The 27,486-nt window shown below is 48.3% G+C and overlaps 3 protein-coding genes across 3 annotated transcripts; all 3 read right to left on the bottom strand.

Annotated features, from left to right (window-relative positions):
• Window positions 1–3,609: 3,609 nt before the first annotated feature.
• LOC120654180 (ethylene-responsive transcription factor ERF036-like) lies at window positions 3,610–5,029 on the bottom strand. Its single transcript, XM_039931723.1, has one exon. It carries the CDS (start codon window positions 4,909–4,911, stop codon window positions 4,042–4,044), a length of 870 nt encoding a protein of 289 aa, XP_039787657.1. The 5' UTR covers window positions 4,912–5,029; the 3' UTR covers window positions 3,610–4,041.
• Window positions 5,030–14,512: 9,483 nt separating this feature from the next.
• Window positions 14,513–15,927, bottom strand: LOC120656690 (ethylene-responsive transcription factor ERF034-like). The gene has a single exon (XM_039934875.1). The coding sequence runs from the start codon at window positions 15,705–15,707 to the stop codon at window positions 14,796–14,798; it is 912 nt and encodes a 303-aa protein (XP_039790809.1). The 5' UTR covers window positions 15,708–15,927; the 3' UTR covers window positions 14,513–14,795.
• A 986-nt stretch (window positions 15,928–16,913) lies between these two features.
• LOC120656689 (chaperone protein dnaJ A6-like) lies at window positions 16,914–21,037 on the bottom strand. The gene is made up of 8 exons (XM_039934874.1): window positions 20,853–21,037; window positions 20,257–20,428; window positions 19,993–20,167; window positions 19,772–19,910; window positions 18,236–18,369; window positions 18,020–18,162; window positions 17,741–17,939; window positions 16,914–17,590 (listed from the first exon to the last, which is right to left on the bottom strand). Exons 2-8 carry the CDS (start codon window positions 20,407–20,409, stop codon window positions 17,268–17,270), a joined length of 1,266 nt encoding a protein of 421 aa, XP_039790808.1. The 5' UTR covers window positions 20,410–20,428; window positions 20,853–21,037; the 3' UTR covers window positions 16,914–17,267.
• Between the last annotated feature and the right edge of the window lie 6,449 nt (window positions 21,038–27,486).

Raw genomic sequence — 27,486 nt, 5'->3', positions numbered from 1 at the left:
AGAGACTGGCTAAAAGAGAGTCGCATGGCATGTCATGACATGACATGACATGGACAAGCGCATATGCAGATGGTCTCAGCAAAAACCGATCGAAATGCATACTGGGTACATGGACAGCATATCAGACAGGGGAGATACGAATATGAGCATGATCGCGGAAACAAAAGCGGCTCGACCGCAACCGTACTTAATTCTGAAGATAGATTATGACAGAACGAAAGTAATCGGGTGCTCTAGCCTAAGAGGGGGAGGGGGTGAATTAGGCATTAATAAAAATTTTGACCTATGACTCCAACTAGTTTGCATAAAACTTAAACTAAAACAAGCTATCTAGATGTGCAACTAGGTTGTTCTAGTGTGAAACCCATATCCCAAAAGAATTATGCACCCTATAGCCTTTCCTAACAAGAAACTACTCTATGAAAATAAAGGCACAAAGGTTGCAAGTAATAAATGCGGAAGCTTAAAGAGCGGGATAGGAGATATCAAACTCTTGACGCGGGTGTTTATCCCGTGGTTCGGTTAGCCACAAAGGCACACCTACATCCACGTTGTTGTAGCACTCACTAAGAGTATTGCTACTCGGCCACCAAGTCTCCTCCGTGAACACAATCACAGTCACCTTGGCCCCGGGTTCCACTAAGGAGCTTCTCCACAAAGGATGGGGGTCTCCACGTTCCCCGCACAAAGATGTCGTCGCCGCTCCACACCAAGTCGGAGGGTCGATGACGTTGCCGGCGAGCTTCACACTCCAAGGTGCCGGCGCACCACACTCTTGTTTTGGTTCGCTAATGAACCACAGCACAAAGGCTCTAAGCCTTGCAATCTCACTCACTAAGAGCTAATCCTTTACACAACACTCTCAAAGTGTGCTAAGGGCTAAGGATGTGATCTTGATGCTTTTGTATGGCTTGGAGATGTTCTTGGGTGTGTGTGGGATGTTCAGCAACTCCAGCAATATTCAAATGGCCGGGATGAGGCGTATATATAGGCCACCAAGTCTTGTAGCCGTTGCTCCAACGGTCAGCTGAAAATCTGCGTATCACCGGAAGAACCGATGCCTCTGGCAGGGGTAGCGTCGGTTCTTCCGGTCACTCATAAACCGAAGTAGCCGTTGAAGTCCTGACAGCTGATGCATTGACCACCGGTTGAACCGATGCTCTGTTCCGATGCATCACTGGTTCATCCGGTGCTTAAGAATCTTCTCCTGACAGCTGACGTCATTACACCGATGGTATGCACCGATGCTTCACCGGTTCAACCGGTGCTGAAGAATCTTCTCCTGGGGTCTTGACATCGTCTCTGGAACATAGGACGCCCAATGCACCGATGCCCCCTTTTTGACCCGTCGGTTCAACCGGTGCTTAGGCTGACTTGGCTTTGATTCCCTTCTGCACCAAACTTCATAGCGCCGGTTTCTTCCGACAAGCGTCGGATGCACCGATGCTTAGACATCGGTTCTTCCGGTGCTCCTGATCCGAAGAGCTTTCAGGGCGCTGCCCTGAGACCCCCGTCCGCTAACCGGGTAGCGGAACCCCCGTAGGGGCGGCCCTTCGGGCCTTGCTACGCCTATCTTCTCTTTCTTTTTGTCATCACTTGAACCTAAAAATCTGAGAATGATCATCTTAACAATTATATTAGTCCAAGTGTTGTGTTGTCATTCGATCACCAAAATCACTCGAAATGGCATAAATGGTGTCATGTTCGTTACACAGAATCATCGTGCACATGCAGAGATACAAGATTTAGTTAATAGTCAGGGCCAAGCCACCAAATGATCCTCCAGACTATTGGTAAGTCCGGTGTGGCAGGAGGTTGCTGGGGTGTGGCCCCCCCCCGCCAGCTATATCAAATACAAGTAGGGCACAAGAACAGAATTCCATCCTCCGATCCCCCTCAGATATAATGATCTAGACTAATAATTGTTAATCGCCTGGCGCCCGTAGATCTATCTGGTTGAATTTTGCGCGATCTTAGCCGATCTTGCTAGGATAGACACTGCAGATTCGATCGCGCATTCTATTTTTGGCAATGATTCTTCAGACAAACAACAGCATCACTGGACGCGCGATTGAAATACTATAACAGTGGCTTCCATTGGAGGTCTAAACAATTCCGTCAACCGCCGTGGCCTGGGCTGCGCGCGGTGGTCGCCGTTCGCCCGAGCGGCCACTCCACATGGACTCGCCAACGAACGAACTCCACCACACCTTATCTCGCCGATAAACAAATGAATAATTAAACAGGGACACTGTTTTGTTACCAGTAATCCGATCGATATCCTCGTGCTCTCCTGCACGGGCAGTTAGGATCGAGAACACACAACATCTGGCCCTTTTGGATCGGCAAATGGCCATTAGGAAATGGTTCATGAGAGCAGCAGTGATGCTGGAGGTTTGGCCAGGAGCTGTTGGCCTAGAAAGTGAGCGGCTAAAGACAGACGAAGCAGCGTAGGGTGGTGGTTAGCTCGCTCCAAGATTTCCTATCGAGAACAGGGCCGTCTCGCTTCTGGACTCTGGATTGTAGTTTATGCTCGCTTGCATGGGCGCAATGGCGATGGCATGATTGCAACAGTGGCCAATAGGATACGGACCTACGCTTCTTTTTTAGCGGCTGCTGTGTGGGGGACCTCAGAATGGGATGTGCCGAGATGCACAAACGTCTGCGAGCGCATCTCAGTTGTCTTATTGACTGCGTGCGTGCAAGTCTTCTTATAGAAAGGACCATTAGAGCTAGAACGAACGCCATCTTGGGATCGACAGGCAAGGTGGCTGCAAGGGTGGTCAGGTCTCTGAATTTTGCCCCAGTTACATGGGTTTCAGAATTCAGACGGCTCAGATGTGATAGAACGGCGACAAAGAGAGTGAATAAGCTGTAAAGGTAGAATCAGAAGCCAGCAGCAACTGTCGCAACGCTCACATTCATCTGGACCATGTAGAGATCACACCTCACACATCACTAGGGGACCTGCACATCACAGTTCACAGATGCTTGTCCTGTGAAGATTGGGCACCGCACATGCATGGTAATTCCCAGCAATCGCCCAAGACCCTCACGGCATCACCATCCAGGACCAACCCCGGAGCATAGTCCGCACACCACGCTACTGCCACCGCTTGCATTGGTAAGTGGCTGGTGACCCATGCCCTCGTGTAACAAGTCCCAACCCTATCTTTCCTAGACATGATATCAACCTACGAACAGCCTTGGAATCCTAGCATAGTAGCTTATGCGTCCTGTCCCCGTAGTCCCAAAGCTTTGGTTGTACGTACCAATAGAATAACAGTACGGCATGTTGTACCAATGAATTGAAATTCTCTCATCATGCACACATCGTCGTCTTCCACCAGCCATGGCCGGTACTGTGCGGTCATTGCTTGGGTCTTGTTCGCACTATTATTATCCTCAAAAACCTAAGCCAACTTGCTTCTTCTTCGTTGTCGCCTACACTTTGATAGTGACATAGTGCCCGTTCCTCACCAACAAACTGTTAGTCGATGCTTGATGGTATTTTTGGGCCTGAAGTTTTCACATGGATGCACTACAACATAACCTCAATTATACATGTTCTTACAACTTTTAGTAAGTTTTCGTTGGAGGAATTTGCAATTTTCAAGGATTTATGGCGTTCCATTTCTTAGCAAATGGGCATTCAATTATTTACAGCAGCATGCGCCAAGTAGTACAAGCTGAATACTGACAGACATAAACAAATAACATTCTAAATAGAAGCCCTTCTATTCTTTACAATTTGGAAAATGACGAAGAAAATAAATGTCAGTACCATGGATGTCCAAGCCCTGGAATCTTGATCACGAGCTGGAAAGTTACCTACTGAAATTTACTTGGTTGTTACAAATGTGTGAACAATAACTGTGTATTTGCAATCATGCTGGACTTGATTACTTGGACATGTGTAAGTTAGCATCATAGTTGACGCAGGAACAGATCGAACTAGTGCTCGGTAACTCCAGCATGCGGATCATCAGCAACTCTATCTAACTTCACATTGAATGCTTGCCGAGTTTCGCCCTCTTGACGTCAGTGCTCCCACAGCAGCAACGGCTCGTCCCAGGACAAATCGTAGCAACAAGGCGTCGTTGGCGGCAACGCAACCTCGAAGCCGAACTCGAGCAGAACGTTGGGCAGCTCGAGGAGCGCGAGATCCAGGACGAGGCCCTCCGCCAGGACCGCATGCTCAGACGACGGCGCGGCCTTCTCTTCGCCTCCGGCATTGCCAGTGTCGTGGCCGGGTGAGGCAGATACGGCCGGTTCCTCGTCCTCGTCACTGCCGGCGGCGCCGTGGTGGCTACAATCGCTAGGCGCGGCGGGCGCCGCGGTCTCCATCGCGGCCGCGAGCGCCGCCGCGGCGCGGACGTCCTCGGGCGCCGCGGAGGCCGCGCGGGGCAGCTCGTGGGACATCCCCGGGAAGTTGAGGTGCGCGGCGCGGCCCTTGATGGCGAGCGCGGCGACGTCGTGCGCGCGCGCGGCCATCTCGGGCGTGTCGAAGGTGCCGAGCCAGATGCGCGACTTCTTGCGGGGCTCCCGGATCTCGGACACCCACTTGCCCCACGCCCGCATGCGCACGCCGCGGTACGCCGGGTGCTTCAGCTCCCGGCGCGGCCGCTTCCGGCTGCTCGCCGCGCTGGCGGCGCCGGAGTCGTCCAGAGACGCCGACGACGATGACGCCACGGGGGAGCCGGGCCGCGGCCGCTTCCGGCTGCTCGCCGCGCTGGCGGCGCCGGAGTCGTCCAGAGACGCCGACGACGATGACGCCACGGGGGAGCCGGGCCCCGAGCCACCGCCGGAGCTGCTGCAGGTGGTGCAGGCGTCGGACACCGGGGACAGCGCTCGCTCTTCCTCCATTACCGATGAACACTGTGCGCGGCTCGAAGCCTCAGGCAAGCTCATGTGATGAGTGAAGACTGTTACGAGCTCGAGAGAGAGTGAGCGAGATATATACTTGCGGAAAGGGATTAACAAATTCGCTTCGTGGAAGTGGGGAGTGCCACTGCCATGGGTATAGTTGTTTTGCTTTCCCGAAAGAAATGTGATTGGTATGCAGATACGATTAGAAAAAGGGCAAGGCGAAGGCGGAGTGTTACGGCGCGCTTTGCTCTATAGATGTTCAAATAGACCGTGTCAGATGGGTGGCATGGGACAGGACACAAAAAAACACGACACGAATACGGCACGACACGATAGATTTAGTGTCAGTGCCAGCACGAATACAACATAGTGTAGTGTGTGGACCGAACCCCCAGCACGCAGTGCCGGCACGGACACGACACGACTAATAGGCTGGCATAGCCTAGCACGGCCCAGCCCACAACCAGCCCACAAACCATCATATATATACTTCTCACCTCCTCTCTCAAACCCTAATATATCTTCCGCTTTTCAGCCGCCGGCTACTGAATCTCGTTTGTGCCTATCCGTTCTCCTCAACTCCTCCCTCCACGCTCCTCTCTCAGCTGCCTCCCCGCACCGCTCGCCGTCGCCACCGTGGGCTGCCGCCTCCCTGCGCTGAGGTCCGGCACGAAGTCCCGCCCACGGCTGCTGCCCCTCATGTACCTCCGGCACGCCTTGCCACTCCGCGCGTCGCCGGCGCCTCCCCAGCGGCAACGTCCTCCGGGAACATGAGCGGGCCATCGTGATCGCCCACGAGCGCGACACTGGCGCGGATGGTTAGCGCGGCCATCTCCTCCGCAGCCTCCCTGCGCCGCCGGGTTCGGGTCGGCAAGGGCACGCTGGGCCGCCGCGCCCATCGTGCCGGCACGGCACGACCACAAGTGCGTCGTGTCATGCCTGGGCCGCGGCGGCGGCTAGCCAACCGTGCCTATTTGTGTCGTGCCGGATCGTGCCGTGCTTGTGCCGTGCAGCACGTTTGGACATCTATAGTTTGCTCCAAGGTTATGCATCACTGCGGCCGCGAGCCCGCGAGCTGTAAGCCTGTAAGTCTGTAACAACCCTTAATGGAAAGTCAACACCATGAACCTTCACTGCGCTGGGTCTTGGATGGCAAGCTCTGGACAAATAAATAAAATGTTTTGCTTGCAAGAAGGCCATTTGTAGTTTCCTTTTCAATTGGAAGCTAATTCTCATGTTCAGTTACTAGCAAGTAGCACTATGAGAATGGCATAAAAAATGGACTAGAGCTTGGTCTCATATTGAAATTCTTGTGTTGAACAAACGAATATCGAAGATACATCATTGTCAATCAAAATTGAAACAAAGATTAAAGTTGAAGAAATGGAATTGAAACCTTACTATTATTAATTGGGGACTCCTTTTGAGTTTTGAAGCCTCCATGTAAAGCCACCTAGTATTCTAGGTTGACATTTTAAAAAAGGTAGAGAAATCCTAGAAATTCTTACAAAAATTAAAAACATCATACCATCAATCCGACAACTCTAATCGCAATAGTCATAGTCATTGAATCTGCCATTATAAAATAAACTAAAATAACCCCTACATATGTATCTAAATTACCCACATCTGCCATTATAAAATAATACAAATAATCCCCTAAATTTGCATATAAATTATTCAATTATGTTATTATTAAAAGTTAAAGTAACCCCTAAATCGATCTAAACCTAATTTAAATAATTATAACAAAATATTAAAATACACCAATATATTTCTATCATTATTAATATACTATTTATATTATTTTTTATATAAAAATACTATGTGGCATTATGTATTCATATATAACGGAAGAGATAAGAATATCAATTTACAAATAAATGGTTCGACTAAACATATAATTATATATCAAACACAAATGAAGGTGTGATGCAAAATGAAATCTATTGCAACTAGATAATGGTAAATATGTATTTTGAAGTATGTGTTATAATATTTAGTAGATGAAAGAGGGAGCGAGATAGATAATTATAATTATTAGCTATAAGTCTTATTTTTATATTAATTATAACTAGTCCGTGCGGGAGCATGAGTTGATAGGCTAGTGAATGCTTAAGATGATGCATGATGTTGTGTGACTCAAAATGGCAAATATTGTGAACGTGTGAAGGATTAGCAATGACATGTCTACGAAAGACTTAGACGGCTTGGCGTCAAAGGACCTGTGTAATGGAGAACATGAGAAGAAACAAGTACTAGTCTCATGCCAATGGATTGATCAAGCTACGAAGACTTGAAGCGTGTCATATTGGAAAGCATAAACCATTTTTAATATGTGAAGAATAAAAGGGTTGATGGTATGAAGGTGGCTCCTTATCATTCATTGATCATTCTGAACATATATTCCGTTCTCGAGCACTTGAGGATAGATTGGAAGTGTGTGAGTGAGAAAAAGGACTGAATTGAAGCAGAAAATAGTTTAGCTCGTTATACAATATATATTGCTTATTGTATAGTCAAGTCATTATAATAAAATGATCGAAAACTAAGGTTCAAGAAGTCCGCGACAGTCCTATAACTACCAACTAGTAAGATGCTTCTTTGCAATTTCGACTGGAAAGACAGCCCAACGTGGCTCGCCTTTGTCACGAGGCATGCAACCACTCTACGTGAGGCTCAAATATTCTCATCGGTTGAACACTTGTATCAAGCGGGGAGCCTACATCAACCGTTCGTGCGCACGGTCCCTTTGAGGCTGCACTGCAACTTGCTGCAGCTCGCGAGCTGAAGTACTAGCAAGACTTCTGTGGACAGCTCGTACCACGAGTCCACGCCTACTAGCGGCAATTAATTCGGCTCGTGCAGGCGATTAAAAATGCCCCGAATCTTGCACCCATAGATCCAGAAGATTTGGATCGTGCTCGCTAGTACAAAGCAGGCTTGCAATAATGCAAACCGCACATATACTTACCGACGGAAAAGCACTGGTAAGTACAGTACATGATGTGGCCTGTGGGTATATGCTCGATGCATGTGATTAGGACTAGAAGGCAATTCGATCATGAACTAACCCTCCAGCTTCCTCAAAAAAGCCAAATCGACCATGAACTCCACCCCCCCTCCAATTGCTCCCACCCTCAGCATGTGTACGTAGAAGCGTCCTTATTAGTCATGAAAGAAAACGAGTGCTCGTAGCCTAAAAGGGGAGAGGATAAATTAGACAATCTAAAATCTAAATATGCAACTATGGTTTTTCTAGTGTGAAACCCTCATCCTAAAAAATTTTGCAACCTATAGCCAATCCTAGCTTGATACTACCTTAAGAAATAAAGGCACACAAGTTACAAGTCAAAACGGAAACGTAAAGAGGGGATAAGAGGAAGCAAAGTCTTGATATGAAGATTTATTCCGTGGTATCGGTAGGCACTAAGCCACCCTAGTCCACGTTGTTGAAGCACTTTATCGAGAGTATCACTTGTCGATAATCAAGTCTCTTTCGAAACTCTTCTTGACTCGCCACAAAGGCTATGTCAAGTCACCACATTCACTTTGATCCCGCTTTCCACTAAAGAGCTTCTCCACAAAGAATGAGGTCTCCACGTCTCCACACAAAGCCAACGTCGCCGCTCCACATCAAGCCAGAGAGTTGATGACTTACCGGCAAGCTATCAAAGCTCCAAGGGGTCAGCACTCCGAGATAAAAGTTTGCGCAGCTCTCAAGCACATCACACAAGGCACACACCTTGCTCTTACACTCTCACACAAGCTAACCTATCACTCACACTCTCAAGGATGTGCTAAAGACTAAAGATGTGATCACTTTGCACTTGGATGGCTTGGAGGTGTTCTTCAATGTGTATGGGGTCTTCCTGAACTCCAGCAAACTTTAAATGACCGGGATGAGGCATATATATAGCCCTCCAACTCGAGCTAGTTGTTTGTAGCCATTGTCTACTTTCTGCGTAGAGCATCGGTTTAACCGGTGCCCAAGTGTTGGTTAAACCGGTCACTAATGGCTCTGCAATAGCCGTTGAGCCTTCTGGCACAAGTTGCAGCTGACGTATTGACCATCGGTTAAACCGATGCATGCATGTCGGTTTAACTAGTGCTTAAAAGTCCTCCTCAGCTCACTATAGTGCCGACGTAATTACACCGATGCCTTGTACCAATGCACCATCGGCTCAACCGGTGCTGAAGATTTTGCTTCTGGCAGTTTGGCACGCTCTCTAGACAATGGCATGGTGAGTGCACCAATGCTCCTTGTTGCACCGTCGGTTAACCGGTTGTCATCGGTTTAACCGGTGCTAGGTCTTCATCTCTGCTTTTTCATTATGATTTGGATATCTTGACAGCGAATTGTGCACATTTGATTACATCCATGTGACCTAAAAATCCTGCAAACTTGAGCTCACAAATTTGTTAGTTCCATTAATTATGTTGTCACTCAATCACTAAAATTATAAACAATGGTCTAATGGGGTCACGTTCCTTACAAGTCCACAAGTCTCCAGTATTGATTATGAATTACGAGTGCAGAAAAAAAGGGCTACGAAGGGTATTAAATACCCCATCTAAATAAATATGAGGAACCAGAATTTGAACTTTAGTCCGCCAGCTCTTCTCCAAGGACGCTAACTAGTTGCACTAATAAGGTAGCTTGCTTCTCTGGTGCAGAACGAAGAACGTTGTAGCTAGCTTCAGGCCGGGATTCCCTGACCACCAGATCCCGTATTTTGAGATACCCATATCGTCAATAAACTCTAGCTAGCTCCCACGAGTATAAAAAAGGAAAAGGAAAACCAGCAGGCGCTCGACATGAATACATGTATCCCATCTCACCGATCGGCGACCTGCTGGGGCAAAGAAAAAAAAAAGAAGTCCCTCATGGGGCTCGCGGCCTCGTGATTCGCACATAAACAAACCCCCACCATCGCCCTTTGTTTAATCCCATCAAAAGAGTAGTACCATCAGTGCTTAAGCTCCTTTGCTAAAGCTGGCCCTAGCTAATAAAGCCCCTAGGCCCTGGCTAGTAGCCTCACATGACCACTTGAACAAAACCATAAACAGGCCCGGTCCTGAGATTTTAGTGGCCCAGGGCGAAACTCAATTTAAGGCCCTTAATACAAATATATTCATGTCAAACACTTTTTAATACTAAGTATTAGATGCATATTTTCTAGACAACATAATGGTGCTAAATCTGTAAAAGAAATTAGTAATCAGAAACTAGCACAAAATCGAAGGGTACTAGATGAACGCAAGAAGAAATTTTTGCTGACTGTCTTTAAAAACTCGCACCTCAATGTATAGATTCTATTCCTCACCAATGTATAATGAATTGAGATTATCAGTGGCCAGCTGCAACGAACATGTAATATATATAATGATATGTGGTCATCAATGATATCATAGCGAAAGGGCTTGTAGCCTAATAGTTGCAAGAGCCTCAGTAGCACCTGAGGTTCTCGGTTCAACTCCCCATGGGAGCGAATATTCAGTGGTAGGCGACGTCTCAGTCTTTAAAAATGCTCATAGGGATAGAGTTTGCGTGTGTGTTCATAGGGGTGTGAGTGTGTGTGCATTGTTCTAAAAAAATAATATCATAGATCATGATAATTGTTACGTGCAGCTAGGATATACCTAGCTAGCTACCTATTCGGTCGTACTTGATTGTCGATGGCTTGATCTTGGTAACTGCGGATTAGACACATGAACATGCTTTCATGCGTTGCGTAATATGGCCATGTATTGCTCATGATGTGTACTCTACATAGTATACATGTAGGGGCCCCTTGGATTCCGAGGCCCGGGGCGGGTGCACTGCTCGACCCCCCTCAGGGCCGGGCTGGGCCATAAAGAAACCCCCCTCATGGCCTCATGTGCCTCGCGTCACTAAACTGGCGCCTCGCCGAGCTTAAACTAAGACCAGCACGAGTTAATAATACGTAATAAGTAACCGGCCGATCATGCGATCGAGCGCAGGACGAAAGCGTGCTCGGAGAAGCGTCCAAGCCGTAACAGTCTGAAAGCTCGCCCTTGCCAGGTAGCAGTATAGTACGTAGCAGCAGCTCGCATCTTGCACTGACGACTGATCGGTGGTTGGCACGTCGACCCTTCCGGCCTTCCCCATGGCCGCACCAGGGCAGGCAGGCCCCATGCCGCGGCGGCGTTGCTGCTGACTTGCTTGCCGCAATGCCGCTGGTATTTTCGCATCGAATGAATTGGTGCCGAAAGCTACGCGTCGGGGGGCCGGGGCCCGGGGGTGTCGTCGCTCTTGCCCCGGCCCGTTGCCCGGCGAGACGGCCGGGCAACGTAACGGCAGGGGCGCCGGCCGTTCCGATGCCAGCGCGGGGGCCGGCCGTGTCCTGCTCCTGCAGCACCGGAACGACCGCGGCACAGAGGCCGCCGGTGCCCTGCTCTCCAAAGCCGCCCTGATCTCGGCACTGTGCGGCGCGTCCAGACTACAGGCTACAGTAGTGTACACACTATTGTAGTACGTGCTGCTGGGGTCTATCTGTATCGGCGTGTCGCGGTCCACGTTTCCCGTGCACACGCGCACGGGGGGTGCGTGGGGTTGTTGCGTGATTTCGACCGATCCAGGCCTCCGACTCCGATCCCTAATAGCTTTTCCGGCCATACATCCAGGTCGCGCCGCGCGACAAAAGCGGCCCGGATAATTACGTGTCGTCCCTTCTTTAAACGGGCACACTTTGTTCTCGGGCCACAACGATAATAAAATTAATAAAAAAATGAAAGGAAAGGAAAGGAAAATGTGCTCGCTCGCTTTACATCCTGTGTGCTTTCCCATGCGGATTATTGCCCCTAAAGCTTGTGGAAGAGGATGGATTAGAGACGGCGTTTTTCTTGCATGGGCAAGATAATCTTTTAAATTACCGGTGCATGCCGGCAAGGCACCATAAAAAACCAAGCATTATTATCAGGTCGGAAAAGATGGTAGATCTATGGATCAGGCGATAGACGCCAGTGAGCTCATCAGGTCAGATGTCTGCAAGCTAGAGTGCACTACAACTTCTCCTGTACCTGTGGAGCCACACATAGCCCGATCACTGGAAGGCAGTAGCTAGACAGGTAGTGCAGCGACCAATTAGGTGCGCGACGCTGGTCCAGGCCGAAATAATTTGCAGCTACCGGGTAGCTTAATGACGCGCCATTGCGCAAATGATCGCCGGCGAACGGCACGAGGTACGTCTCACCTACCGTGAATGCCGCCGGGCCAGCTGATTCGTCTCCGATCGCCCAAATCAGACAAAGACGGGCGGCGGGCCCGGCGGCCGCCGGCCGGCCGTGGGGCAGGGGCACGAAACGCCATGGGCTACGGATATTCCGTTGGATCCTGTGCACCTGCGGCTCTTGCATCTCAAGGAATCGGTGGTAGCGCATCCTCCTCACGATTAAAACGTTGGTGCGTGTGTTGCGTTCATGCAGAGCTGAATTGCAAGCGTGTGAATGGCCCTTTTGACTAAAAATGTTGTTCACTCAAACATTGTAGTTACCTACGAGTAACTAACGTGTCCGGAGTAGTGGAATCATTGGCAAGCCTAGAGCCAATGGACGAGCTAGGTCTATATATAGATTATCATACTAGCTAAAATGTGCCAATAATCTAACTATCTTTACATTTTGATGTTGACAGGTAACATTTTCTGAATATTTAGAGCAACCATACAATATAACTCGGAAAGATACTTCCACTTACTAATAATCAAATGTGAATGCTATATACACATGTTGTTAAGGCCGGTATATCGGGATGCTTATTCTTACTAGAGGGAATAACTAGTTGCAAGCTAATAACTAGTATTTCAATAGATAGTGTTTCTTCTTCCATTTGCACTATATCACAGCCCTAAGACACCGTCGGATGTGAGTCGGTAAAACTAGAAGATTACCACACTACTACAAAAACGATTTGTAGCAACGCCTCAATTTTTTAGGAGCGGATCAAAATTAGACCCGCTGCTACAAATAGTGCGGAGCTACTGTAGCAGGCGGCCCCTATAAATACATTTTTAGGGGCGGGTAACCGCCTCACCCGCGCCTAAAAATAAGTCATTTGTAGGGGCGGATGAGGGGGTGACCCGCCCCTAAAAATATTGTTTGTAGGGGCGGGACATCCCCTCACCCGCCCCTATAAAGTTTGAACAACGGGAGAGGGTAAAAATTTGCTGTCAGGCGCGGCGGCCATCGGGGGCTTATCTATTTCTATTCCTTAGCGTGTCATCTCTCTCTTTCTCCCATCGCTTCCCCTCCTCCTCTGCACGACCGGCCGGCCGGCGGCACGGCGGCACAGCGGCGCATCGGTGGTGGCGGCCTGGACGCCGGGACGCGCAGCAGCAGCGGGCATGGCGGTCGGCGGCCTCTCTAGCCCCAGATCCGGCCCCCGGCGGCGGCACACGGCGCGGATCTGGCGGCCCCCCGCTCGGCGCGGTGGCCCCCGGCGGCGCGAGGCCGGGCCGGCGTCGCGGATCTGGCTGCCCCCGGCGGCGCGGAGGCCCACGACGGCACGGATCTGGCGGCCACCGGCGGCGCGGAGGCGGATCCGGTCAGGAGTGCAGGACCGAGCGGGACCAGCGGCGTGCCCCCTCGGCGGCGCGGTCAGGAGCCCCTAGTGGCGCTCGGCCCTCCTCGCTCGCCCCCCTGTGCACGCGCGCTCGCTGCTCGCCCTGGGCGCGCTCACCCTGCCGGCCGCGACACGCGCACGTAGCGGCGGCGCCCGTGGACGCGGCCTGTGGCAGGCGGCGCGGACGGGGCTTGCGGCAGGGGCGCGGATGCGGCCGGCGGAGCCGCAGTCGTGGACGCGGTGGCGGGTGGCGCACGGGGACGCGGCGGGCGGCGGCGCCGCGCGCGCGGCCTGCGGGCCGCTTTTTTCTTTTATATATATATATTTTTTATTATGTTTGTAGGGGAGGGTGAGGGGTGTTACCCGCCCCTGGAAATGGGTTTGTAGAGGCGGGTGAGGGGGTGATCCGCCCCTGCAAATGCATTTTTAGGGGCGGGTAACACACCCGCCCATGCAAACATCTATTTTTAGCTGCGAAAACTAGAGCCGGGTGAGACATCCGCCACTAAAAATGTCTTTTTACCCGCCCCTAAAAATCATTTTTGTGGTAGTGCCAATGACCAGCTGTGGAGGTTAGAGTTTACCAGGGTTTACTAGTGATGAATGATGATCACTTGAGGTATGGTGGTGAGTTAGCGAGAGTAGTAGGTCATGGACAATGGAAGATGCCCGAATGAGAAGACGAACAAGAGAAGGCCGAGGTTGTCGGTGTGGAGGGGACTTGCTTTGCATACTTGAGAAAAGGGAAGAAACATAGGTGCTAGAGGAAGACACAGATGTAAGAAATGTTGTTGCAAGCGATGGTTGCCGTTGGTCAACTGAAAATAATTGATATTCCAGCCGCTTGAAATATAAGGTGTGAGGAAACCCCTTATTGGTATACACACAAATGAACACAAACTGCTAATACATGAGTATGTATTTATGCTCTCATACAATTTTAAGCTAAAATTATATAAGGGTAAGTTGAATTGTGAAGAAAACACTAGGATCATGATCCGTTACCATCTCTAATTACAATACGTGGAACTAGAATGAAATGAAAGCATGCACTCAACATTTAGGATTAACGCGCTTCTGTGGAAGTGGCATATATCAACACTCCCAAAATATTATTCCCAAAATATTACATGGCAAACCACTGTTTCACCGCACCCTACAATGACTTGCCATCATCCGGAGATCACAGCGACCCCACAATCGCCCACGGCCGTGCGCCTCGACCTCGAGCGTGGCCCGGCCTTTCGTCTGTTACTTTGTTTCTCGCGGCACAGTGCACGCGAAGCAAAAGCACATGGTGCCCGTCGTCGATCTGTTGCAGCCAACCACCGGCGGGTCACTGCTAGTCCGTCTGCACCGGCGCGGCGGCGCCCATCCAGCAGTGATCGTCGTCGGCCCACAGAAGCGGCTCGTGCAGGCTGTCGCCGTCATACTCCGCCGCCGCCGCGGGAGCCGCCGCCCAGATGGGCGACCACAGGCCGTCGAGCAGAAGGTCGGGCAAGTCGAACAGCACGCTCTCCTCGCTGTGGCCGGCCGCGGCATCCACCGAACTGGCAGCCGATGACGACGACGCCTCGGCGGCAGGGGAGGACTCGCATTGCTCCACGCCGGCGGTGGCTCCTGCTTCTGCTGCCTTGGCGGCGCCCGCGGCCACCTTCTCCGAACTGGCCGCTGACGACGATGACGTCTCGTCGGCATGGGAAGAGACACATTGCTCTACGTCCGCGGCGGCGGCAGCGGCAGCGGCTGCCACGGCGGCCGCGACCTGGATGTCAGCGGGGGAGGTGGACGCCGGGCGGGGAAGCTCGTGCGCGAGGTGCGGGAAGTTGAGGTGCGCGGCGCGGCCCTTGATGGCGAGCGCGGCCACGTCGTGGGCGCGCGCCGCCATCTCCGCGGTCTGGAACGTGCCGAGCCAGATGCGCGACTTCTTCCGGGGCTCCCGGATCTCGGACACCCACTTGCCCCAGACCCGCATGCGCACGCCGCGGAACGTCGGGTGCCTGGTGCCGGCGCTCCCCATCTTGCGCCGGCCGCCGGCGCCGGCGCTGGCTTCCTCGTCCACGGCGACTTCCGGCGGCCGGCGGCCACCGGGAGCAGCGGGCGGGGACGCGGCTCGCTTCCGCGTCACGTGCTTGTGTTGCCTGCCGTTCGTGGACGGCAGCTCCTGCGCGCCGTTGATGACGCACGAGCCGGCGCCGGAGTCGCCATCGGAGGAGGAAGACGTGGTGGGAGCATGGATCGCGTCAGCTTCCATGGCTCTGAGAGGAGGTGGTGCGCGGAGGAGAACGCTTCCGGTTGCCGGGTATAAATAGCTCAAGTTTTGTGTTTGTGTGAGCTGCGCTGCAGCTGCTAAACGCCACCCCAACTGCAGATAGCCACCGGGTGGCGCCAAAGTTAGTGAGTCTGTCACTTTGTAGGCTCAAGAGTTAGTTAGGACTTCCTGATCTCAAGAGAAAAAACGCGATGCATTCCGTTTCGTCCCTGTAAACTTTTACGATATTTGCAAGTTGGTTGCTCCTGTGAGGCAGCCTGATGGCATAGCATGCGTTGGTCAGAGGTATAATGAGTTGCATCATAGACCACTCGCCACTTGGGCAGACGATGCTGGCGATTCGTACTAATTCTGTGCCCCAGATGACAGATCGTTTGAGCCTCTGCCCCGACGATTTTCTCGTGTTTCTTGAGCCGGGCAAAGTTGTTCGGAATTGGAGAGGCCCGACAACCTTGCGGGTGGCTCCCTGTGTTCGTGCACCGGTGGTGCAGCCAGCAGCCCAGCAGCGGACAGGACTACGCAAATGCCAAGGGGAGCACGGCGTGAACGTGCTGGCACAGAATAGAAGATTCAGGTAACAGGAGGCACGGAAATTTCAACCTGCCTGTTGGGCTCACGAGCGCCCACCGTCTCCGTAGGAAACATGTCCTCCTCCGGCACACGTGAGTGGCCTGCCTGGGTCGCTTCTCTCGAGCGGGCCGGTGGTTTTGGCACGCGAAACGTGCACGAGTCGTCAAGCCGAATCGGCAATCCGCCCGCCCGTCGCGATCGGCAGATGGCACGAGAAAACGCATCACAAGCAGCAAGATTCTTTGAAAAGCACACGAAAGAGATGGTTTCTGTTCTCGTCGGGCACGTGGCGGATTGGCTAACGAGCAGATCCAGGAGGACTCGAGCCGAATCACACGCCCCCCCCAGCGAGAGCCGAGAGCAACGGCCGCAGCGACTGCAACTTACAGTAGCGCGATGTCACGATAGGCCAACCAACACGATATGGGCCCATTCTAATTTCCACAGTAACATCAAACAGAAGAGGTGCAGGAACGCAGGCTAGGGCTCAGACGAATCCATATCCCAAGCTCACCCGTGCAATCAGCACTATGGTTTTTTTCAGTTCCAATGACGCATCAGATGGCTGTACCAATCTAAGGCCGGCAACGGGCACCGTGCATCACAGGCCATAATCACTGTAGCAAGGTCCATGTTCTAGCATATATAGGATAACAATAGTAGCACACCATAAATCAGATACAAGACGGGCGAGACTAACACTTTGAAAGAAAATCGAAATGGAGCTTAGCTACGGCAGTAGCACACGGCACATGTGTGCTCCGTAAATTGTAGAAGAACGACCAGGTTCTGAATCCGGTGGGTAGCCAGGGATGTTCAAACAAAGACTGACATTATGAGCTCTCCTTTTTTCCGGGATCTACTTGCTATACCTACACACTTCAAGTTCAAACTGGCTAAATCTTTGCCGAAAAAAGAATCGATGCCAATAAATCTGACGGGGAACTTTTGGAGATTCCAATGAACCGGAGATCACTGCTGGGCGCACTGCACCCTCGGTCCAGATTCTTCCTCGTCTTCATAGTACGCTTCCTGCCGCTTCTGATGCTGCCTGCGCCTCATCTCCTCTTCAATGTTGACATCATGCAGGGTGGTCTCCTCGCACTGATCCAGCTCCGTGTCCGACAGCTGGCTCCCTGGCTTTGGTGGAAGGATCTTCTCAAGTGATCGGCATTGGGCAGGGGAGAGGGCACCGGACTCGGGAAACTCGACGTTGAATTCAACAAAAAGACGGCCCTTCATGAAAGGGCGACCTTGCTGGGGCATACCCTCATCATTTATGGCCTTGTGTTGACCTATTCAAACAAAATATAATATGAATATTTGCAGAACAGAGATTGATTTCATAGGGTAGTAGAGCTGAAAGGCAATAAAAGAGATCAACTGGTTGAATAGGATTGTAGAACAGGCATATAACACACACATGAAGACCCAATCTGTCGTACCAGGCTTTATAACCTCTCCAGGATTAGATTTTATCAGAAGCTGCCGACCATCAAGATGAGTCAGAACAAACTGGAAGCCACACAGAGCCTCAGTAAGGGAGATTGTGTGCTCAACATATAAGTCATCATACTTCCTCTTAAACTTTGGGTGGTCTTTAAGTTTCAACACAAAAACAATGTCTCCTGTCACCGTGTCAGGCTGGCAAACAAAATTTGAAACATTAGATAGATATTGAAAACATGGAGACATGTGCGTTTATGATGGCAACAAATACTCACAGCTTCGTCAGCTTGACCCTGGAATACAATCTTCTGGTCATGCTGCATTCCTTTCTCCACATGAACCTCCAAGACCTTCTTCTCCTCGACTACCTTGCTTCCTTTACAGCTTGAGCATTTATCCTTCTCACTTATGATCTCACCTGAACATTGAACCACCATAAGACCAAACCCAGCGAAACAGTACTTCCAAAGGAAGATACAACCGCAGCATACCTGTTCCTTTGCATGCAGGGCAAACAGTGTTCATCTGTTGGATCATGCCAAGGCCTATCTGTCTTGTGATTGTCCTCATTCCAACACCACGACAACCATGGCAAGTTCCTGATGCCCCACTCTTGGATCCTTTCCTGAAAGTACAACAAACAGGGAACAGTGAGATCCACACTACAATGAACAACTCAAAGTTGCAGTTTCATTTAGGGTGGGGTGGGGGTGGAGGTTCAGACATCAAATGTTAATATGCAATCACCAATTTACAATTGTACAGTCACATTCGGTTTGGGCACCAATTAAATAAATATCACATTCGGTTTGGACACCAACTAAATAAATAAAGATGTGCTTCAGTTTACTCTGCCGGTGGACAAGATTATGTCCATTCCATGCTAGAACTAAAAAATAAAGACAAAATTCAGAACAATGGTAAAAACAAAAAGAAAAACGTATTGGCAACCATATATTTTTCTTACCACATCAAGCAAGTGGTCACATTGTAAGTCTGATCTTTAGTCATACAGAGCAAAAAAGAAAATCAAAATATTCCACAATTTGGTACTTAGTATTTGGATTAATTGAGGAATAACCAGAGCAAGAACTGTGCATGAGTTGTTATATGTCCAACCATACACTTATGCTTAGATGGAATATTACAGTACAACCAAGAAATAAAATGACAATATATGATATCATCATAAGTTTTTTTTCCAGGCACTTGATTGTTTGATATGGCAAAATACAAGTGCTAAAGATCTTATGTGCTTTTCACGAACTAGGCTCCAACTTATAGTTTAGTGTGACAAATTTTGATTTGGGAGAGTGTGAAGTACTAAGAACAAGAAGAATCTACCTCAAATCTATCCCAGTCACACTACACAGGTCTTAAGTAACTTCAAATGATCACCACATAACAACAGCTAATCCAAAATAGGCATTGGATATTATGTCGTAGGCAAAGAAAAATTAATATTATCATGGACACTAAGTAGAATATAGAAGTTCATGACCACATCATATAACAGAAAAGCAATTGACAGGCTGCAAGTTTAAAAGAATTGTTAAACAGGAACAAAAGATCCATGCTTGCAGTCAGGTCCGACAATGTAGCTGCTTTCCCAAAAGGGGAAAGTATAACACAACGAAGTATTCATTGACAAATGCAAAAGTGGGTTTCCTCCTGTAACACAAAGCCAAGCCAGACCTCACATGATGTACCTAGTACCTAGCACCATCGCATGAAAAGTATGTGTGGTAAAGTTTATGTCAAACTTTGGATTGAGTTCACAGCAACACTGCCATTACATCTAGAATGGTCTTTTTTATATCAAACTAAGAAGATCATAAACAAGCAAAGCAGACAAATTCCATGCTGAAGGCAATAAACCAGTGACTCTACAAAGGTAATTATCATGGTCATTCTTACAACTAATAGTCAAAGCATTCACCACACATTTGAATACTTAGAATCAGCATCCGTCACAATAGCATTTCAACGGAGGAAAATTTAACTATTGAAACCAAAGAAAAACTTACCCCTTGCACTTTGAGCACAAAACACTCCGTGACAAAGATAGCTTTTTGGTTGTCCCATTATACAGATCTTCTAAAGAAACCTTCATAGTATGCACCACATCATCACCACGCTTTTGTCTGCGTACTCTTGAGCCACCTCCTGTGTTAAGAACAAACCCATATATAAGCATTCCAATCTTTTTTTTATTAATAGAAAAAACAGGATAAGGTATTTTGATTACCCCCAAAGGTGCCAGAACCCGGAAAAAGTTGCTCAAATAAGTCGAACGGGCTATGGAAATCACTGCTGCTGCCTCCTCCCATTCCCTCTTTAAGTGCATCTTCTCCATACTGGTCATAGATCTCCCTCTTTTCCGGGTCGCTAAGAACCTCATATGCTTGAGACAATTCCTTAAACTGTCCAGTTCATCAAGAAAAACTTCAGGAAAACGAAATTAAGAATTCCAAAAGTTGCTAAGCATACAGAACATCATCCAAGAACAAACCTTCTCAGGGTCACCACCCTTGTCAGGATGGTTTTTTATGGCAGCTTTCCTGTATGCTTTCTTCAGCTCATCCTGGCTTGCAGTCTTAGACACACCAAGAACCTCATAATACTTGGTGTTGTTGCTGCTCTTCCTTGGCATGCGTCCAAACATGGCTGATAACGGGGGCTTGCTATGAATGGAAAACTCGAATCAAATCAAGTGATCATCAAGTTCTTCAAAGTCCAACACTTATCAAAAGAGGAGCGCTCTACTGCACAGAACTTGCAATAAAGAAAAACATGTCCATGCTAAAAACAAGGATTTTCTTCACGCTACTAATATGTTTAGGAAGAAGAAGAAAATCACAGCATCTTCGAACTAAGCTATTGTGTCACCCAGCGAAGCACTAGCGGGCCTCACGATCCCGAGGGCCGAGTTCTGTTAACTCCACAAGTTTGGAATATAAACTCTCCGCCGCGCAAAATATAAATCCGCAACAAATTAGATGGATCAACGTGCCCATATATACCAGAACAAAGGTATGGGAACTCGCCGAAAGCGACGGATTATTAACAAATCGAACGATGCATCCAGGCGTGCTAGGGTTTCCTTACCAGCAGAGGAAGAACTGAGAAGTCAATCCAAGCGCGGACGATCTCTACCGCGCGTCGGCCCGGTGGGGGCGGGCGAGGACGCCGGCGAGGGAAGGGGGAGGCGGAGGCGGAGGCGGCTCCGCGGCGGCGGCTGAAGGATGCCTGGATCTGAAGGAGGCGTGTTCGGCGCGACCGCGCGAGGAGCCTATAGGAGAGCTTTTTTTTTTTTTGAGCAGGAGCCTATAGGAGAGCTGGGAAGGAAGAGACGAGTCCGTACCTGGTCTCGGTTTGGGTCGAACCGACTGAAACGACGAGACGAACCTGGGCCCTCCGACTGGCCGGCCACACAAACTACCCGTTCATGGATCGGTCCAACACGGTCCATTAGCCCAATTAGAGTCTTTAGAGATTCCGCTGGAACTCAAACACAATACATCTCGCTTGTCTTCGTCTCCTCCCGCTCGCCGGTTCTCTGCCTCTGCGCGCATGCGGTCAACAAGGGGAGTGAGCATTGAGCCATGGAGACCACCGTGCCTAAGCCCTAACAGCGCGGAGAAACGCGTCCCCAGCAGGTCGGGGTCCACGGTGTCATCTCGGCTCGGCCTCGGGCGCACCCTTTTGGTCTTTCAGCATAGCGGCATCAACCCGTTTTGTACAAGGTGAAGGTGTGCGTCAATGGCATCGGCCGAGGCAACAAACTGCCTTGCCCTTTCTATCACCTGCCATCTGCCATAGAGGATTGGTGGAAGATAATAGAATTAAGACAGTGAATATATAACAATACTAGTTTATACATTAGAGATGAGAAGTTCCTAAGCAAAACACAGATGTGTTTGAGACTAAATGCATGAATTCTAGTGGATGAACAATCATGACAACACACTGATATTGATTTGCAAAGGATGTAGGTGTGTGTGGGTAGGTCAACATTATGACAAAAGGATATGTGAGCATGTGTATGGAGGAAAGTGTGAGAAATAAAGATGCTGCTACACATGCTACAACAAACAAATCGAAGAACTAGCCATACCACTGCAGATGAGAAGGAAACCGATGAAATTCACTTCAAAGGCAATTCACCGAACACTTTGAGGGCGCTCAGAGCAATAAGAAGGAGAGGATAGCTAGGGCTCGGGCCTGGGCGCATGAAAGGCAGTGGTGGTAGTGTTGCGTGCGGCATGGATGCAAGCGGTGAAGAAGAGTAGGGCGCGCGGGTGACGGAGACACTAGGGCGTGGCGGCGGCGGCGCTAGGGCATGCAGCGGTGGCGACGCAGAGCGCATGGCCTGAAGTGCGCGCCGCGGGTGAGCGTGGAGAGGCGGCGACGGCGAGTGGCGGCGCAGGTCGCGTAGGGCAGGCGACGGCGCGACGGTTGCGATTTGGAAAATACTAAAGAAGAGGCGGGCGAGGGACTGAGAAGGGGGGCCACAAGCAGGCTCAAGAAAGAAAGGGAAAAAATGGGCCCGCGAACCATGGAGATGACGGTTAAACTGACCCCCGAGAAGTGCACCTTGGTGCATCAACCGGAGAAAAGGGAACAGTGGCTAAAATTGAGAGCATATCCAGCAGATTTGCTATAATGGATACATATTCCAAAAAACTACTAGGATACCTAAAATCCACCAAAAAACAGGTCCAACAGATTTGGTATATGGATACCTATAACTAAATTTTTTACCAACATTACCTAAATTTCTCTCTCCTTGACCCAAATATATCAAACCAAACTCTAGATTGCTAAAACTGGAGGCGTGTGGCGGGAGAGGCCAACCGCTCCCGCCTGCAGCTTTCACACCGCCTCCACGGGGCCGCCGGCGCGATGCCGGCGCGGCGCAGGCCAGCGGCAGCGAGTGGAGGTGTCGGAGAGGAGGTGGCGCACCCGGCGTTGTCCTCCGCCCGCCGCCTCCCCGCGAGGCCGTGCCGCCGCCCCAAGATGCCAGCACGGAGCCGTGGCCCTGCACCATCGCTACCCTGTGGATCCGCTCCTGGGCACCTCCCTTCTCGGCGCGGATCTGGCGTGATGCCAGAGAGGAGGAGGTGGAGGAGGAGGAAGGGCCTGGGAGGGAGGGAGGGAGGCGGCGGTGCCCACCTGCCGCCCTTGTGGATCTCCACCACTGCATTGTCCTCACTGGAAGGGGAGGAGGAGGCGGCGCGGGATGCCGGAGAAGAGGAGGAGGAGGGGGAGAAGGAGGCGGCCGGCATATGACGGGAGGAAGAAGAAGGGATTTTTTATGTGTAGGGGATATTTTGCAAAAAAAACCCTCAGTGAAACATGTAATTTTTGATAGTTTTTATGTGTCTTGAACATTTTACAAAAATCCCTTGCAGCATAAGAGTATTTTGAGAAAGCTTTATAGATATCCAATTATACCAAATCTGCTGGAGGGGAGCACAGAACCTAGCCTAAATCTTCTCTCTCCTATACCTAAAGGAAAATTTAGGTATATAGTTTTACCAAATCTGTTGGAGATGCTCTGAGCTCCAGAAGAACCGACGCCTATGTTTTACAACTGACCGGTTAAACGCAACAAACACAGGATATTTGAGGTGAACATCAAGAGGGACTGGTTGAACCGTTACCTCGTCGGTGTAAGCGTCGGGTTATTGTCCAGAGACAATGTTTTCTGGTCTTTCCCATGCAAGCAGTGCCGGAGGAACCACCAGTTGCACCAACATTGTGTTGGATTAACCGGTCGTACTGATACTTTTCTGCTAAACTACAAACTCTACTTCTGATCCAAATTTCGATGAACCGTGGGCATAAACACACAATTTGGACCATTTTCGAGCAACAGCCTTACCTCTCAAACACTCATACTTATTGATGTTGACAAGCTTTTATATAACATATGAGACTTAACAAATTATTGATATTTCCACTAAAACACACGTTAGTCACATATGGTTGTCATTAATCACCGAAACTTATCATATGCTTCTATGGGCCTAGATGCGCTTCAAACTAATAAAGCACTCTTGTAGATTTATTTTAGAGCTTTCTAGCTTTTGTGTCTCTTTTATATCCTGCTCCTCATCATCTCAGCTATAGAGGCTGCTCCGAGGCACAACTGAGAGTATGTGTAAACTAGTGTTGCAACAGCCTGCCCTTACTCAGACAAGCAAAACATCCTATACATACATGCACACACAACCTTGCCCTTGCTCATGTCACAGCGTGGTGACCGTCGAGCGATTACGATGCTTCTCCATGATGAAGCGATCCAGGTTGATTTACCCTTCGATTGCAATGAACCACAAAAAGGCACAACTTTTCACAAGCACAATGTGAGTTCGGGCAGCAGAGCGGAGGCCACCAGCACTTGCTTCCCGTGACGAATTATCCGGCTCTGCTTCTTTTTTTGAAAGATTCCTGCAAAGCTTCGCACATAAGAAAAAAACAGCATGCGAGCGCCTGCCGGAGCCCTCATGCAAGGCAAATTCAATTTAAAATTGTACAGATCTCCATTTATTATATTATGATAGGTTCAGCTAGCGGCAAACAATCTTACATGCAAGTTCAGTTAGCTATCAATAGGCAATTTCAAAACAGCTTATGTCCCTCCTTCCATCCTGAGCATCACGGCTTACGATATTTCTACAGTTCTTCAGATCCTACACTGGCCTGATTCAATTATTCAATTACTCGAACTTGCACTCAAAGTGACATATAACAATCTAATTACATTGTCACACAAAATGTGAAATCTCTAAAGCACTTCTAGACCTCTCCATCTTTATAACAACTGAATTAGGCCAACAAAACCCTGTTGGGTGGCGTCGTTCCTGTAAAAAAAAAAGAAATCACAACTTATTAGCATCGTGCTCAGGTCTTCAACTACCTCGGAATGATACTGTCAGTACTAAAAACTTTGAATTGCCATATGCTAAATTAGTTCTAGAAATCATATAACTACCTTGTCCTCCTCAGTCCTCACGCAGAAACTTCAATGCCTCGCGCACTTTCTCAGGAAATCCACATAGATTCATTCGGGGACATAGTTGATAGGAGTGACAAACATGGAGTTGGAGTGGTGACCAACTTTTTTTTGGCTTCACTAGCTTCCTCCAAAAACCACTTTCCTGTCGCATGGTCCACCACCAACTTCATATCCAGCTTCACTATCAATAACTCACCCCTTGGGTCGATCAAATCAGACATTTTGTTAAAGTTAAGAACACCAGATTGGCAGCATCTTGGTAAAGTTGTCTTAGGAGACAGTGTCCCATCCCTCTTTACTCATTGGGAGGATCGATCCTACGAATATGGAACGTCTCCTCCTAGTTTCCTTGTGGTGACGGATCCTGATTGATCCGGATGAACTGGGGATCCGAAATGCCGGCCAGCTTCGACCGCACCGATCTGATTCTCTCTCTCCCTAGACTAAAAAAATTAGGGGTATATGACCTCTTAAAAATCTTTTTTGCACTTCATCGTCTTCTGAATAAAAGTTCTTATAACCCATTTGGAACATAAACTATTTCAAAAACTAAATAATTATTTTTCCTTATAACTTTTGTACATAACTACATCGATATTATAAATTATTTACAACCATATATGATCATTTAAGTTTAGAAATAGAGAATCTTAGATATAAAATGTACAAGTTAATATATATGTGTATATCACGTATACTATTTTTTCGATCTTATGCTTATACAACGCTTTCTATATTGTTTTCATTCTCTATGAAAAGTTAGGTATGGTTTGCTGCATTCCATACTCTTGCAATAACTTCTTAAGACCAAACAATAAAATTTTCACATTTCTTGTGTATGTTCGTCTAATACTTTATTTATAGCTTATATTAGTCGTTACATAGCTAGTGCATAAAATATCTATCATTGTAATTTTTTGCTCAACTATATGGTCTGGAATGTTGTAGAGTATGCTTTCTAACACTGAGGTAGAGTAAGATTTTTTTAGTAGTAACAATTTGTTATAGTACTACCAAATATGTCCTTGCATGACCATGGTGATTAGAGATGGCAATGGGTACAAACCTAGCGGATTTTGCCATCCCAAACCCGTACCCGTGAAAATTATTTAGATCCATTAAAAAAACCCATACCGGTGACAAGTATAACATTTTGCTCAAACCATACCCATTGGGTCAACGGGTACTCATGGGTCAATCATGACAGAGAACATTCCTTTATTCATTGGTCGCACCATTGCAAATTTGTCAACAATCAATACGTACATATTCTTCTCATTATCAAATATGCTTCAATTTAAACAACTAAAAAATATAATACATTTATCTAAGCAATAAGGCTTAGTTTACATAACTATAGAATGAGCAACAAGTTCATAATTTATTGTATAAAGTACTAGAGAGAATAAAATTACAAACAAATTTAGTACTTCAAGTGGTAATGGATTTATGGGTTTTTGTACTATAGGAACAACCCATGCCCATAAACCCAACATGTAGAACTTTTTGCCCATTAACAAACCTACAGATCTAAAGATTGACCCGAACCCGTAACCTAATAGAGTAAAATTCATCGGATTTCGGGTTTTAGGTGCCCATTGCCATCCCTGGGTGATACTATAAAGATTTTATAGTGTTATCTCCTTAAATATTATGATGGTATAATTTAATTTTACATGACAACATATTTTTCAAAATCCTTTTAATTAAAATTGTGACCTCTATCACTTTTTAACACTTACATACAACGCTACCCATCTCCTCCCTCAAAATATCTCCGGCCATCTTTCACGATGATGAATGTCATGATTTTGACCTTAGCAATGAGGATAATACCCACCATATTAGCATGAATGCTCGTCCAGATATCTATGGTATGATGAACGAGCCAACCTTTTTTTGCTCGTCAATTGTTCACTAGCCAATGTTGTCACCAATTTTCTTATATGGTTACCTTGCTATGCATGGTTACCTTGCGAATGTCGCCTCCATGTTTATTGCGCGGTGTACTTGGTCCTGCTCATGATCTTTCACTTCCCCTCTTGCTAATTATTTATCTATAAAGTAGATAAGTCAACCTCGATTTCAAGTTGGAGGTTACTACAACCTAGAGGTGAACTCTCTTTCAGTTCTTTATCTGGTGAAAAATTTAATGACAAAAATTAATAACAAATTAAGGACATAGTTTGTTCTTTCTAAAAATAGGTAGAGATATTATTTGATATGTCAGAGATCATAAAATTGTATGGCAAATGTTAATATAATATAACTTTCTATACTCTATTTTAAGAACACATTCATTTTTGTTGCAAATCACTATACTAAAAATGATCAATACCAACAAGATGTTTCAAATGGTGGATCATAAGACGTCAATTTTTTTGATATTTTTGATATCGTCTATCCAAACATCATCTATTAGAAGTATTAAATAGGTGTGGGCTCGGTTTGGGTCGAACCGACTGAAACGACGAGACAAGCCTAGGGCCCTCCGACGGGCCGGCCACACAAACTACCCGTTCATGGATCGGTCCAACACGGCCCATTAGCCCAATTAGAGTCTTTAGATATTTCGTTGGAACTCAAACAAGATACATCTCGCTTGTCGTCATCTCCGCCCGCTCGCCGGTTCCCTGCATCTGCGCATATGCGGTCAACAAGGGGCATGAGCATTGAGCAACCATGGAGACCGTTGTGCCTAGCCCTAGCGACGCGGAG

Source organism: Panicum virgatum, chromosome 1N, assembly GCF_016808335.1.
Source record: "Panicum virgatum strain AP13 chromosome 1N, P.virgatum_v5, whole genome shotgun sequence".
Classification (NCBI taxonomy): Eukaryota; Viridiplantae; Streptophyta; class Magnoliopsida; order Poales; family Poaceae; genus Panicum; species Panicum virgatum.
This window is presented reverse-complemented; position numbering and strand designations above follow the sequence as displayed.